The sequence below is a fragment of the Argiope bruennichi genome, chromosome 5 (genome assembly GCF_947563725.1).
Source record: "Argiope bruennichi chromosome 5, qqArgBrue1.1, whole genome shotgun sequence".
Classification (NCBI taxonomy): domain Eukaryota; kingdom Metazoa; phylum Arthropoda; class Arachnida; order Araneae; family Araneidae; genus Argiope; species Argiope bruennichi.
This window is the reverse complement of record NC_079155.1, coordinates 61,870,227-61,884,946: the sequence shown is the minus strand read 5'-3', so window position 1 is coordinate 61,884,946 and position 14,720 is coordinate 61,870,227. Positions and strand designations below refer to the sequence as shown.

General features: G+C 26.1%; 1 protein-coding gene across 2 annotated transcripts in view; it reads right to left on the bottom strand.

Moving 5' to 3' along the window:
• Positions 1-14,357, bottom strand: part of LOC129969287 (acidic mammalian chitinase-like) — a 50,602-nt gene extending 36,245 nt beyond the window's left edge. Inside the window, exons 1-2 of one of the 2 annotated variants that reach the window (XM_056083788.1) lie at positions 14,254-14,357; positions 1,836-1,982 (exon numbers count right to left, since the gene is read on the bottom strand). In XM_056083788.1, the coding sequence (XP_055939763.1) occupies positions 1,836-1,971 (136 nt within the window). In that variant the 5' untranslated portion in view covers positions 1,972-1,982; positions 14,254-14,357. Of the gene's footprint in view, positions 1-1,835; positions 1,983-14,104; positions 14,143-14,253 lie in introns of those variants that run through there. The other variant, XM_056083789.1, reaches the window with a different exon arrangement.
• Positions 14,358-14,720: the final 363 nt, after the last annotated feature.

The window sequence follows — 14,720 nt, the reverse complement described above, 5'->3', positions numbered from 1 at the left end:
TTATTTCTATAGAAACTTTGATGTCTGAACAGAATGGGGAGGCAGTGTTTGAGGCTAGATTCAAATTGCGATAACGGTATGCACGCAATTTATCCTCCCGGGTTTTCCAAGAGAATTCGATGTTGACCATCTTTAGAATATTGATATTTATATCTTGATCATGATGTATGAAAAATATATTTTCCCTTATCTCCTTTAGAATTCATTCAATTATAGAAATCTTCAAAAAGGTTCTGCACTTTTAGAGACTACATGAAAAAAAGTGTCTTGTTAACATTTTAGATCCAAGAACGAAAACTGAGCTGTAAAATTATTTTAAAGTTGTGAAGAAAGTTCTGAATTTCTATTGGAAGGATACGACATAAAATTAGGTATCCGCTTGTGTGGAAACTCATGACAAAGGCACTTTTTAAACTGTTTTATCTAAAAGCTTTGTCTTTTAAATTCCTCAAAATATTTGTTTTCATTTAAGGTAATTAGGGGTGAAAGACATTTTTAATAGTATTTAACTGCTGAAAATGGAATTGCGAATAAAAGAATAAATAGATTATTTAAAATTTAATATTTATTTTTATTCTATTATAATACGATTAATATTTATTATCGTTCTCTTTATCATATACTAGATATTATTTTAGAATTATTATTATTATATTTTATTATGAATTTTCTTTTTTCTTTTAATGGTATTGTTATAATAGATAGTTTCGAATCACTGCAGTTTCTTGATTTTCCATGAGGCTCTAAATTTTGGCAATAAAGGATTAGAAAGCATATAAATGTTACTTATAACACATTTTGATTAATTAATACATCTCAGATTAGTTAATATAAATTTTCCAGTTCATTTACTGACAAAATAATAAAATTTGCCCATGTCAGCTGAATAACTGATGACAATAAATTATTATTAAAGATAAGAAAAAGACAAAAAAAAAATTCTCAGAATTGAAAATTAAAAAAAAAAAACTACTTATGCTTTAGAAAAATGAAGAATAAACCTTAAAAACTTCATTGAGAAGAAAAAACGATTTTTCATTTAAATTTTTAATAACAAATTTTAAACACTTTTTTCACAAAATGAACTTTTTTCAGAAGTTTTTATTTTCAAACATTGTAACTAAAATACTATTTAACACGGATCCATATTATAATACTATCTGGAGAGGGAATCAAAATATAAGTGTAAGAATGAACCACTATAAATTTATGCAGCTTTCAAACTTTTTTTAAAAAAAGGCCAGAATCTCAAAAAAAAAAAATAAATAAATCTATGATCTTACATAATAATCCTTATAATTTGCAAGAACCTTTGATTCAGTTACAAGCTAATATTTTCATGATTGCATCTACAGGAAACAATCCTAAGCAATTATTTATTTTTCACCAAAAGTGTTTGAAAAAAATTCAAATTTATTGCAAAGATACAATTTATTGCTTTCACAGATATTAAAAAAATTAAATTATAAGATTTTGTGTATGATATATTAAGTTTTAAGCGCAAACGTCAGTTAAAAATCGAAAATATTGTTTCAAATATCATTATTAAACGTAGGTAGATACCTTAAGTATCTTTCAAATATATTTCATGCCGATCACATAAATTTCAGCCAGTTTGGAATTAGAATACACCAATTCGTGTCTCTAATTATGAGCACTCTACTGGCTAATTAGAATGCTAACATTTTCTCTGTTTCTCTGTCAGTTTCGTGGTTACGAATTGCTAGTGTTAAATGCATATTTAAGCTAAAAACTGTCCTAAGTTTGTTTGTTATCATCCAACTTAGCACAATATCTTTTCAGTCATTGATTATTTTTATAGAAAGCTTTCTTACTTTTGTCTTCATATTCCAGTAGCTTGGCGAATTTTTCCGATCTTGCTTGTTCTCTTCGCTCCATTTTCTGAAGTTTGGAGAGAGCTCCTACTGTTAACATGAGGGCCATTGCTCGATAAAAATAAGAAGACACCATAACTGACGGACCTATTGAAACAATCATGATATTTATGTTGTGCACAAAAGTTATGTCAAAAGTATGCTTAGTGCTGTTAAGTATAACAGTCGAATGTCAATGCATCAAAAATCTTGATATATCGAACTTTGGATTTTCATTAGTAAAACTGTTTCTGTATATCGAACAAAATTTCTAAATATCGAATAAAATTTCTATAGGCCATATTAAACATACCTCCAAAAGACTTATGTATATGCATTAATGTTAAAAAGCACTCATAGAATTCGTTCATATTCAATAGTATTAATTGAATTCTACTAATTTTTACTAATGAACGTGATATTAATAATGGCTGATTATCCCACCGATTTAAATGTTTAGGAGAATTATTTGATCAAAATGAATCCAAAGACGGTGACAACAACGACGATGATGAAGTATTTGAAGAATCATCTAGAAAATAAATTACAAAAAGATTTTAAACTGTCCAGTATGGATTGAGATCTTTTTTTTGTCCATATGTTCCAAAAGAAATTTTTATCTCTCGAATTTAATTGAATGGCTTTGATAAAAGTTAATATTCAAAATTTTAATAGGAGTTACTTTGTTTAAAAATAAATAAAAATTTCATTTCGTTTTTAATATACGAATAAATACTTTTTAAGTAGATTGTAGACAAAATTGCAACTACATATTGGTACAATTTTTAAAATAAATTTCCTTGATAAAATAATTTTTTTATTCTTTAACTTTAAAATTTTTAAATATGCGTAATTATTTGCAAGAAAAGAAATGATGGAAAAATTCAAAATATATTTTCTGCATATCAAAATTTCTATAAATTGAATTTTTCCCTGAAAATTTCATGTTTGATATGTCGAGACTCGACTGCAAGAATTCTTAAGCTGGTAACAAAAATTTTCTCTCAGCAATAAAATTTTTAAAAAATGAATTATATGAAGGTACCTATCTGAATAATATTCGTAATGTATAAACATAATTTAAATTTTCGGTACTTAACGTATTAACGCCACCGCAGCTACAAATTTGGCGGTTTTTAAGTGCCGCCAATCACTTTCGAAATTCACCGCCACCGCAGCTACAGATTAAGCTTTTTATTGGCGCATTAACGCAAAAATCGCCAGATCTGTAGCTGCGGTGGCATTAATACGTAAGTACCAAATTTTCTATACTTTTGTCTCATACATGACAGTCTTTTTTTTATTCGCAAAGGTGAGTTTCATATGAAATTTTTTTTCTAAAAGTACTAGAAGTTTAAAAAAATTCGACTGGATTTATTCCCATTTTTCTTGAGAAATTCACATGTATTTAACTACTTTTCTCTTCTAAAGATGGGATTTTAGATATGGATTGGTATAAGGATTACCACTAGAACGTCCGGAATTTCGATTACCTTTAAACATCCGCCGGTGTCGTTTCGACATCACGATATAAAATATATAAAATAATTGTAATAACGAAATAATTGTAGGACTACTGTTCAGTTTTATTATTTAATTTTAAGACCTTTTAATATTATTTCATGTAATTATCATATATTATGACCCTTTATATCATAAAAAAACTGTAACAAAACAAATTACTTAATCTTGTAAAATGAAATAAAACAATAATATTCAAAAATATTAGTATAGTAAGCAAAATCGTAATTTTTGTGAGAATGCAAGTTTTTGAATCATCATTTATCGTTTTTATGCATAATGTTTTGTACATACCTCATTTTCAATGGTACGGTGGTATTCCATTTTTCCTGTACATCATGCATAATTGTTAATTAATTTAGCAATTTTTGCATTTCAGCGAATTTGTAATTCCTTTAAATTCAGTATTTATTACAGGAATATTATCAATTTCATCTACACTTTCTTCAGATTCTTCTCTGTCAGTTTCACGCAATCTTATATATTCATCGGAATCTAAATTAAAACAAGACAGCTCACCACCACACGATACATTCTCAGAAAAGTCTCGCAACAAACCAGCAATTTCATCAGGCCTTAGACCTTTTCTACGAGCAATCGTTTCAGGGTGTCTGTTCTGCACAAAGTTCGAAAATCGAATGAAAATTTTTTTTAAGAGCAGATATGCAAATGTTATGTAACGAAATATTTAGACACACCAATTTTAGTGTAATTGATTCATTTCCGCTATGAACCCAATAACACTGCATTCAAGGTGAAATAAATGTGCAATAGTATTTTGGGAAGTTGTTTTACTAATAGTATCTACTTTTTATCGAAAGACAGCTATTGATAATGATTAATTGCCTTGGTGTCGAAACGACACCAGCTCTAGATATATTTAGTTGTGAAATTTCTCCTAATTAACCTAACAACTAAACGGTTTCTTTGTAATCACCGTGGAAAATGATGAAAAGTCACAAAAAATTTTCAAATTCCCTTAAAAAATGAGGGAAGGAGAACAAACTAAACAGGTTCCGGTATCCAATCGACACTGACGGACGTTCCAGTGTTAGTACACATATATGTATATGAATTGCCACGTATACAGATTGTTACATATTAAATCAGTTAGTAAGATCCTACACATGTTAATTTGGCATTTTGGTGAATGGGATGGTGGTTTAGAATTCATTCTTGTCGACTAACCATGTTTAAAATTATAAAAATCTCTCAAAAATATCCTTTATGTAATTTTAATAGGAGAAGTAAACATTCGAAGCTACCAAATTCAAACCACAGTGAGATGAGATTAGTTGTATTACATAAAGTGCATTATACATTTGCTTTTCATATAGTCTAGGACTTTTATGCAATATTTAAATAATGAGGAACAATGACTGGAACAAAAATGCGTAATTCAATAAAAAGTACTGTTATAAATTGTATTCCGCAAAGACTTCACATTTACATGTCGTTACAGTTAATTCGCAAAAGTTTAAAATAGTCACCTTCTTTACAGAAAATTCCTTGATAGCAGCCGCTTTATATTTCCTAATGAAGATAGCCATTTTATTTGTCATTAATTGTCATTTGAGAAGAATTCAAAATTATAAATCTTCATTAAATAGCCATTAAGCTTCTTAAAAATGTAACATAAATTCAAAATATCAATAAATACTCTTAAACATGGATGAAAATAGATAATTGACAGAATATATCTTGCAATCGGCTGTCATAGTTACTCAAATTCATCTTAGTCAATATTTTTTGTATATGGAGTGCATTTATATTTATTTTAATTTAAACTTCTGTAATTTCAAATTAATTCTACTTCGCAAGCTATTATCGAAAGGACACTCAAAATGAAGCAAAAATCTAAATAACAGCACTAAGTGAGCACTAAGTATTTGTATAAATATTAATACAGATTATGTTGTTTATATTAAACATTTGGGATTAAAATCATTCAATGAAAGTCATCATTACTGCTATGGGAACACCGCAATGACAATGACTAACATCATAAAAAGAAAACACTAAACAATTTTTTGAAATGTTGAAGACAAATTGGAAATATTAAGTAATTATTAGGAAAAGAGTTCCAACTACGACTCTGTTTCGAATCGATATTTGCATTTTTAAATTTTATTTTCAATGAATTATAAATTTTTTAAATAAAAATAACATTAGCAAAGGTTGTAATAAAATTAACATTTTGAAATAATATTCTTCCAAAGCAATCAAAATTATATAAACAAATTTTATGTGACATATTTTTATCATAATTAAGTTTATTATATACCAAAAGTGAGAAATAATAAATACATTAATAGAATTTTTGAAGTAATAATTTACAGTGCACTAGTATTATTATTTAATAGACTGATTGCAATTTTGTAAATTTTTCATATAATATAGATCTACCTATCCAAAACTGCAAATGATGTCTTGAGTTATTTTCTATATATTCTTGCACGTTGAAAGCGCAAATTTTTTTTTTAAATAACACCACATCTGATTTTTTTTAATACAGACATAACATTTTAAGCCTTTCTGTTGAAAATTTGTCGTTGCCAGAATTGCTTAGAATTTTCATGTTTTTTACAATTACTTTTTTTTCAAATGGATTCATTTTCCTGATACAATCATTGAGAGAGATATTCCCTCCATTTTTTTTTCTAGAATTTTTTTTTATTATTTTGGTGCTTCCGAACTTTTGGATATTTCGGAAACAAAGACAATTCCTGTGAATGGCGGTTTCTTAGAAATCCTACAAAAATTAACCTAGAGACAATCTTGATACATTATATCAATAAATTTGCTTCGATTTCCGCAGGGCATCCAATACCTTTTGAGAGTAGTTATAAAGATTTATATATCTTATTCCGCAGATAATGAAGAAATGATGATCGCCATTAATTGATTTATAGAAATATCTAAATTTTATCCATGCTTTCAGCACAATAATATAGCTATTCGAAGATACAATGCTTTCTTTTCTTATCAGCACTTGAACCTGGCCATCCCAATAGACGAAGACGGATTACAAATCTCTTGATTCCAGAGAAGAGAATTATAATTAAAAAAAAATTAAATCTGCTGTAGCAAATTTCAAATTATCATGTGTGAACAATTTTATTTGATGATATGAAATTTGAAAATAAAAATTGAACGTTTGTCATCATTCAATCGTTGTCAAATGAAGTCATCGTTCCTTCCATAAAGTGCATTGATAAATTAAAACATCAAAATCATTTCGAAAGGAGGTATTGAACTTCGTACAATAATCATTCTGCAAAGATACAGTTAAGAAAACTGCTAGACGGTTTTCATTCAGAAATTGATCTGAAACGTTCGTGATTTGGGAGATTTTCTCATATTTATGGTCCGATCAGAAAAAAATTCCTCCAATTTATGAGTTTCAACAAATCATACTCTTTATTTTCTTTCCTATTCATTTTAAGACTTCAAAAATTCCTAACGAAAACAACAATAAAAATTTGGTTACTCAGGAAAAGGCTCTGCTACCACCATAAAACATAAGGTTATAATAATATAACTTTTAAAATTTTTTTGAAATAGTTTGTTCTGTATTTAAAAAAATCGGAGAAAGCTTCAGATATCCTTATTCGAAGTTTTCATATTACTTGAGACCAAATTAGAAAAGGAATATTTGTGAGGCATGGCATAAGGAAACTTTATATTTCATTTACAGATTTTATGAATGAAACTGAAAAAGAAAGTTCATAGCTCATTTATGGATGTAAAGAACATGATTTTATGAAATACTAAGAATGTGAATTTTAAAAACACAGTAAAATGATTATTAGCAGTATTCAATGTGAAAGGTTACTCGAGGAGTCTAAAAGTTCATTTTCTGCCTTTTCATGCATTTTAATGAAAATTTAGATATATTTGATGGAGGAGAAGCGCAGAAACTTCATCAAGCTGAAAAGATGATGGATAGCCATTACTAAAGAAGAAAGAATGTCAGTATGATGATGGAGTAATGGCAGTCTATTGAATGCTTGATCATGATACCAATGATGATGCATTGACACAAAAATGTCCTAGAAGAATGAAAGAGAAGAAAAAAATGGTTCCTTAGCCATAGTCAGTTAGTACTAAACACCAATGGAGCTTAATGGCAATTTATGGAAGAGTGTGTGGAGTGTTTGAACTCAAGGTTCTTAACCTTCGGGCATGATAGTTAATCAGGAAAAGTTGTTTAAAAATGTCATTATTTAGCAATATGTTGTAAATTGTAAAATGAAAAATATTTAGAAATTATTGAAGCTTAATTGAAATGCAAAAATGAAACTAAAGTTCAAAAGTTTTTGTATTGTTTTGTTTTCATCTTTTATAATCCTCAGTGTATTATTTAATAAAAATTTCGAAAAAACTGGCTATAATGATACTGAAAACTGCGTTCATTTTCAGATTCATGAAAATCACTAAAAAATTTTAAGAAATAGAAAATTAGATTTTTTTTTCAATTGCAGAATATAAAACTAAAATCCTTTAAAATACTAAGATATTAGCTCATTAAAAATTCTTGAAAGAACTTAATTTGATCTTAAAATAACTTTATTACATCATTCTGATTTAAGATCTAGAGATTGTTTTTTGGTTTATGCATTTGTGAAACATGTTTCTGTGTATTATCTCTGTTCAATTATTTAAAATAGTGAATTTCAGTTTATTATAAGTTTAAAAATGTTATTATGAACATGTGTAAATTTTCTTTTTCGAAGGCGTTGTAATATCCTCCTTTTCTTTTTATCGAACTGTAAGTTGCATGGAGTTATAAAATATATTAATGTACAGCATTTTGAATGTTTGATACTTATGATAATTTGAACAATTATAAAATTACATGTTCTTGGAATCCCTATTTTAGATAATATAGTTTTGAAAGAGAAACACCGAAAAGATTTTATAATTAATACATAAAATATAACTTTTTTTTATTTTTACTTTTTTTTATTTAAAAACTGTAATTCAGTGCTTATTCGTTTTTTAAAGCATGCGTGTAAATAAGAAGAGGAATACTAATTCATTTAACATCAGAAATATACATTTTATATCATTTCAATATAGCTGTATGGGAATAAATAAATACAATTTATTTTTGGCAAAGAAAATTATAATAAAGATCGCTTATTTATCTTGGGTTTTAAAATAAAGTAATATTAATTTTTCATAATATTTAGAAATTATAAAGTATATTAACTGAAAAAAATTATAAAAATAAAAAAAACGCATTTAAATACATTTTTATTAGTATAAGAAAATATCTAGATTATTTTGATTGAAAATCAAGCAATATCATAAAGAAATTGTGTGTGTCTGAGAATATGTAGGTGCATGTGTCTAAACTCCAATTCATAATCGAAATGTCAATTTCAGTAATTCTGTTAAAATATCGTGCGTTTACAGTTTCATTTGAGCACCCATGTTTTTGATAAAAATCGATTTGATTGAGGTAAAAAATTAAGATTAAAATTATAAGAGTAAAAATATTTATTCCGAGAAAAAGAACAAATACTTATCAATGAAAGCTAAAGTGTTTAATATTAACTCAATATTAAATTAACATATTAAGTAAGAATTAAAATATTTATTCATAAAATTGAAGAATATTAATAGAAGATAATTTTCTTCAATATGAAATTTTATATAATTTTTTTTTTGGATTATTGATGAAAATTTAAAAAAAAAACTGCATGATATGATAAGCTGGTTTCTGTATGAACTTGCAAACTTACAATTCCGGCTTTTGATACCGAATAAAAATAGGATTTTTTAAAAAGAATAAAATTTTTTCGATTATTGTTTGATGAATGTATTAAAGATTAAAATCTAAGAAATAATAAATATAAAGATATGTTTTAAAATGTTTTATCATTGTCATAAATATTTTTTTATTAAAATCTACCTATCAAAACAAAAAATCGTAAAAGTGTCAGACATGAAAAACAATAGGAAAATATAAAGTCATGGTGAATATGAGAAATAAAAAACAAAACCAAAAAAAAAAACTGAAACATTCATTATACAATAATTAGAATGTATTATAAATGTGATTACAGTTCTAATTCACTTAGAATATTTCTCTGTATGCCTTCGCTTTTGCAATTTTTTTTAACCTTCGGAATTTTGGTTAAAAATTAATTTTTTTTAATAAACTTTTTAAGTGCTTTACAATTTTTTATATATTATAAAACGGGAAAAATTTATCAATGTATGTATAAACGTATGTTAATGGCATAAAGTTATTAGTTTAAATAATTTGTAAATACATTGTTATTACAATCACTCGCTTATTTAACACACACATCTAAAAGATTAATTTTCTTGTTACTATATAGTAACTTACTAAATATAGTAACTAAGAATATTTTTTTAAAAAATAATTTCGTCTTTTTTATTTTATTTTCTCTTTAAAAGTTTTTCCAATAATTATTCGTTTTTTTATGAAATTGTTTGAAAATTTTGAAATAACTATTTTGTTCCAAGTTGAAATGGTTTGAAGAATAAGTTATAAATTGCACACATATTACACGATAAATGAGATGCATCTTTTAAAAGTTCTGATTTCGAAGTCAAACAATTACATAAAATTGTTTGACTTCTAAATAAGTTTCGGAATGATTAAAATATCGTTCAGTTGAAAAAAACTGAATGATATCTTATCATATTTTTGTAAGCAAAATAAAAATCAGTGCACTAATAAAAGCAAACGATATTTAACGAATCAAACGTTTCTTCAGATGCAGCTGTAATCTACTTCCATCTGAATAAATAAAAAAAAATGTCCTGTAATGAATTCATTTGCTTTTATTCTTCCACAATCAATTAAAGCTACAACAGAGTACTTCATTTAAAAAAAAATTCAATGTCACGTACAAATAGCGATAGAAAATATGATAATGGATTTTCGAAAAATAAACAAGAATAACAAAAATGGAGAATCGTGAATGTTAATAAATCTGTTATTCAATGAACTGGCTTTTCAGTAGAAATAACGTGACTATTGCGATGCTGACTGAATACATATTAATATTATGTCAATGTAAAAGCGTTTACACTGATATTTTATTAGAATTCTGTTTTTATTTATTTTTGTTTGAAGAAACTACATTTGAAAAAAATGGTGGATTCTGAAATAATTTATTTTTATTTGATTCTAAAATAATACAAACTGGATGCAAGTTTAAAAACTCGGTCAAGTTGAAATAATGAAGTGGATTACACATGCAAACATAAAAAAAGTAATATAAACTGGTTAATGAGGAGGTAGAAACAGTCAGAAGTAAATAATTCGATAAAGTTAATTGAATAAAAAGAGATTCGGAGGCAAAATGTAAAAAAGTAAGAATAAAATTCGCATTGTAAATCCGGTAAAATAGCAAAATTGCATTGTACATTGATACAAAATTGTGCTTAGATTAAATATAATAGCAATAAAAAGAAAACGCGGGGCAATTTTGAATAAATTAATTCAAAATATGGATATTTCTTTATTTTAACATTTATCAATCTATTTTGTAGTGAATTTAGTTATAAAATAATTTATTATTTTGATGGATAACTGAAAACAGGTTCTTATTTTACTTAAAATTTTTATTGGATAAAATAAAAATAAAGGATTCAATGCTGAAATTGAGAACAAAATTTAATTTTCTTTCAAATTAGATGAATCAATCAATCTTTTCGAAAAGATCAAATATTGTAAAATGATTTATTCAAACATTTAATAAGGCAGTATTTTATAAATTGTAAATAACTAAAATAATTATAATATAGATAAGAAAATGGTAAGTGTTTAGAAGCACCGTTTTTAAAATATTCAAGAAACATGTGCACTTACATTTTATATGATGGTATATTTTTATGGTATATTTTTTTTATTTCCCTCGAAATCGATATCTGTTCATTTAATTTGTAATACAGTCTATTCTACATTTTAGTTTAATACTAAATGATAAATAAGTTCTTTGCTTTATTATTTTTGATACTTATTTCATAGAATATCTGGATGAAAGAAAGGAGTTATATTCTCAGTATTACTTTATAGATTTGCACTGTCGAGTAGAAAAGATAAAGTGTCTTACATTAGTTAAAGTTTCGGAGTCTTTAAGTTTCTAATCATTAAAAAAATGCGAATATTATCATGGCTATTTTATGAAATAAGAGAATTTTTTTACATTTTAAAAATTTTTTTATATAAATTATTTACAAGATTATGAGTAAAAGAATATGAATTGCTTGTCGTGAGACATAATATTCTTTTATTTATTATTAGTCAAATATGCTATAAAAACGTTTATTATCCCTTAAAAGATTTGGCGTGTAAGCAGATACAGTGGCTCAAAAAATTGAGAGTACACCTTACGTTTACTTGATAAATGCGACTTTCAATATAAATAACACATTAACGGGAGGTGTAAACTTGCTTTTATTTTTACACATAACAAATGGTTTAATTTGGAGTAAAAATAAAGAAAAATCAACGAAAAATTTCTAAATTGAAAATTTTCAGAAGCATTTTAAATAAACATAAGCAGAATTTTGCCTCAAAAAATTGAGAATACACCAATGAAATTTTTGCAATATCACGCATAGAAACAAAGTGTCACTATTAAATTGCATGTCTTTTGGCTCTTATAATGGTCTCTAAACGTCATGGTACCGATTCAACCAATTTTTGGTGGTATTTGAAGATATTTTACCTCATTCTTCTTGCACCACTTGTTTTAAATGGGTTTTGTTTCTAATTTTGTATTTTTGAACCACTTTTTCGAGTATAATGAAAAAAATTTCAATTGACTAAAAAATGATCTACGATTGTATATTGAAGAAAGGTTATTGTATTTTAAAGGACAATAAAGTATCACAATGAATTTTACATTCAGCATTTAGGAAATTTATTTTTGATATTTATTTAAAGTTTAAAACGTAAATTCCAAAATGTATTCAACAATATTTCTGACTTTTGCCAAATTTTAAATTATTTAAATCTTATAATGTTAAAGTGTAAAGTTTCGGCATTTTTAAATTAACTTATTTATTATTATTTATTTTTTTATTTAGATATTATTCGTTTATTTCCATTATTTATTTTTAATCTTTTATGTTTATGCTTTGTTTATATTTACTTAATCTTTTATGTTTAACTATTGGTAAATTCGAAGCCTTAAATATTATTCTTATGAGCGTTTGAAAGAATATTTTGTTTCTAGGTAATTTCTTTAATGTGCTATTTATTCATAAACCTGTGTTTTTATTCTTCATAGATTACCTTTTTGTAAATTTTGATGCCAGAAATTAAGATATAATTTTAATGAAGGACGAAAGAGTGTCTGCAAGAATTTTCGCTTATGAAGAATAATATTCCATTAAATTTTTTGTTTAAATAATCTATACTCATTTCAGAATTGCAATATTTCGAGAATCAATTTGTATAAAATTAAAATAATGAAAGCAAAAAAGTAAGATAACAATTACAGAATTCAAAGAAGATTCTTACTTTTCTAATATAAATTTGAAAATAAAGAAAATTTTTATAATTTCTTCTTTTTAACGCCAATAAAAGAGATGAAGGTGTGCATGCTTAGTTCAGAATTATTATTAAGAAAAACTGAATTTTTAAAATGAGAGTGATTTCTTTTTTATATATAATATACAGGGGGAAATTTTAGGAGATATTCACTGAAAAATAATTTAATATCAATATTTTCAACAAGTTATTTGTGTTTTCCGAATATAAGAGAGAATAATATGCTTCGAATCAAAGGCAAAATACGATTCAATTTTTAATAATCTAAAACTATACTTTAGAAAGAAGATTATTTTTTTAAAAATTTGCTGCCCAGGTTTTTTTATGTTTTAAAGTAAAGAAATTGAAACATACTATATAATGTAATTGAACTGCGAATATAATTGAATTGAAACATATATATATGCTGTGAAATATATTATATAATATACTCTGACTATTTAACCCTTTGCACTCAGAAAAGTAATTCGATGCTCTTTATTCACTTAAGACAAGGACTTGTCCATAGCTCTGAAATATATATATATATATATATATATATATATATATATATATATATATATATATATATATAATTGTTTTAATTTATATTTTCTCTAATTATTTTCCACGTCTTTTTACCATTTTGTAGGTATTTTTAACAATTAAAATTTAAAAAATAAACAAATAAAACGTCAAAATGATACACCGCTTTGAATGGAAAGTGAGAATCACCATCTGAGTACAAGAGGTTAATATATTTTATTTATTCGATTCCACTTTACCCACATATATCATATTATTTTAAGGGTTAAAATGTCTCAAATAGCTTAGTACAATTTTTGAAGGCACTGTCCTATTTCCTTTGGATACAGATTTTTGAATAAAGAAATGAATTACCAAGCGTTAAAAAAAGTATGCTCATAGTTTATTTATTCAAGAAATTAAAATATTTTTATAATAAAATACCGTTATCAATCAGAAAATATTCGTCATACTAAAAAAGATGAAAAAACTTATCATCGGAAATTTTCAGACTTTAAGCAAACGACATATTTACTGATAAAACTGCATCTTTACTTGTTTATAAACAAAGACCCGCTTGATTGATTTCAGTAAGAAAGTCAATAAAAAGGGAAAGCAAACTAAGAGTATATATATATATATTTAAAAAAAAGACTTATACCCTTTCCATGCAAAAAGCGATTAAACCCAAACTAATCCCACACAATCCTCCAAATGTGACAACCACGTGCAATCCATCTACTCCGTGACTACCAACTCATTCACTTAAACACACAGTTACAGAGGAAAATTAACTGATAACATACTCACCGGGTAAGAAGACGACTTGCCGTACCAATAACCCAGGTATCAGTATGTCGTTCCTCAGGATCTCACAAACCAGAAGATGAAATCGCTCCTGGCCCACACAATTATGCAAGGCGACTGGCTACGACTGGTGAGGAAACTGGTCTAAGATCCCCAGTGGAAAAAATTAGAGCAACCTGTTAAAGATATAGTGGCATGTTGGAATTTTAATAGTTGCTCGCGGTTTCTATGATATACTGAAAAAAAAAACGGACGGGAATAGTAGTGATGACGTTTAGTACTTTTTTTCGGGTGGTGGACTTTTTTCATGCATCCCCGAGGCTATAGGGTATGCAAGGCTTTTTATAAGAGCAGAGGTCGTATTGTCTTTTATCTTTAAACTAGGTGCCGGGTTCGCTAATTTAAATAGTATAAGAATAGAATGTTATCTGAAATGAATGACATAATTTGTTTATTTTTTAATTTGTCCA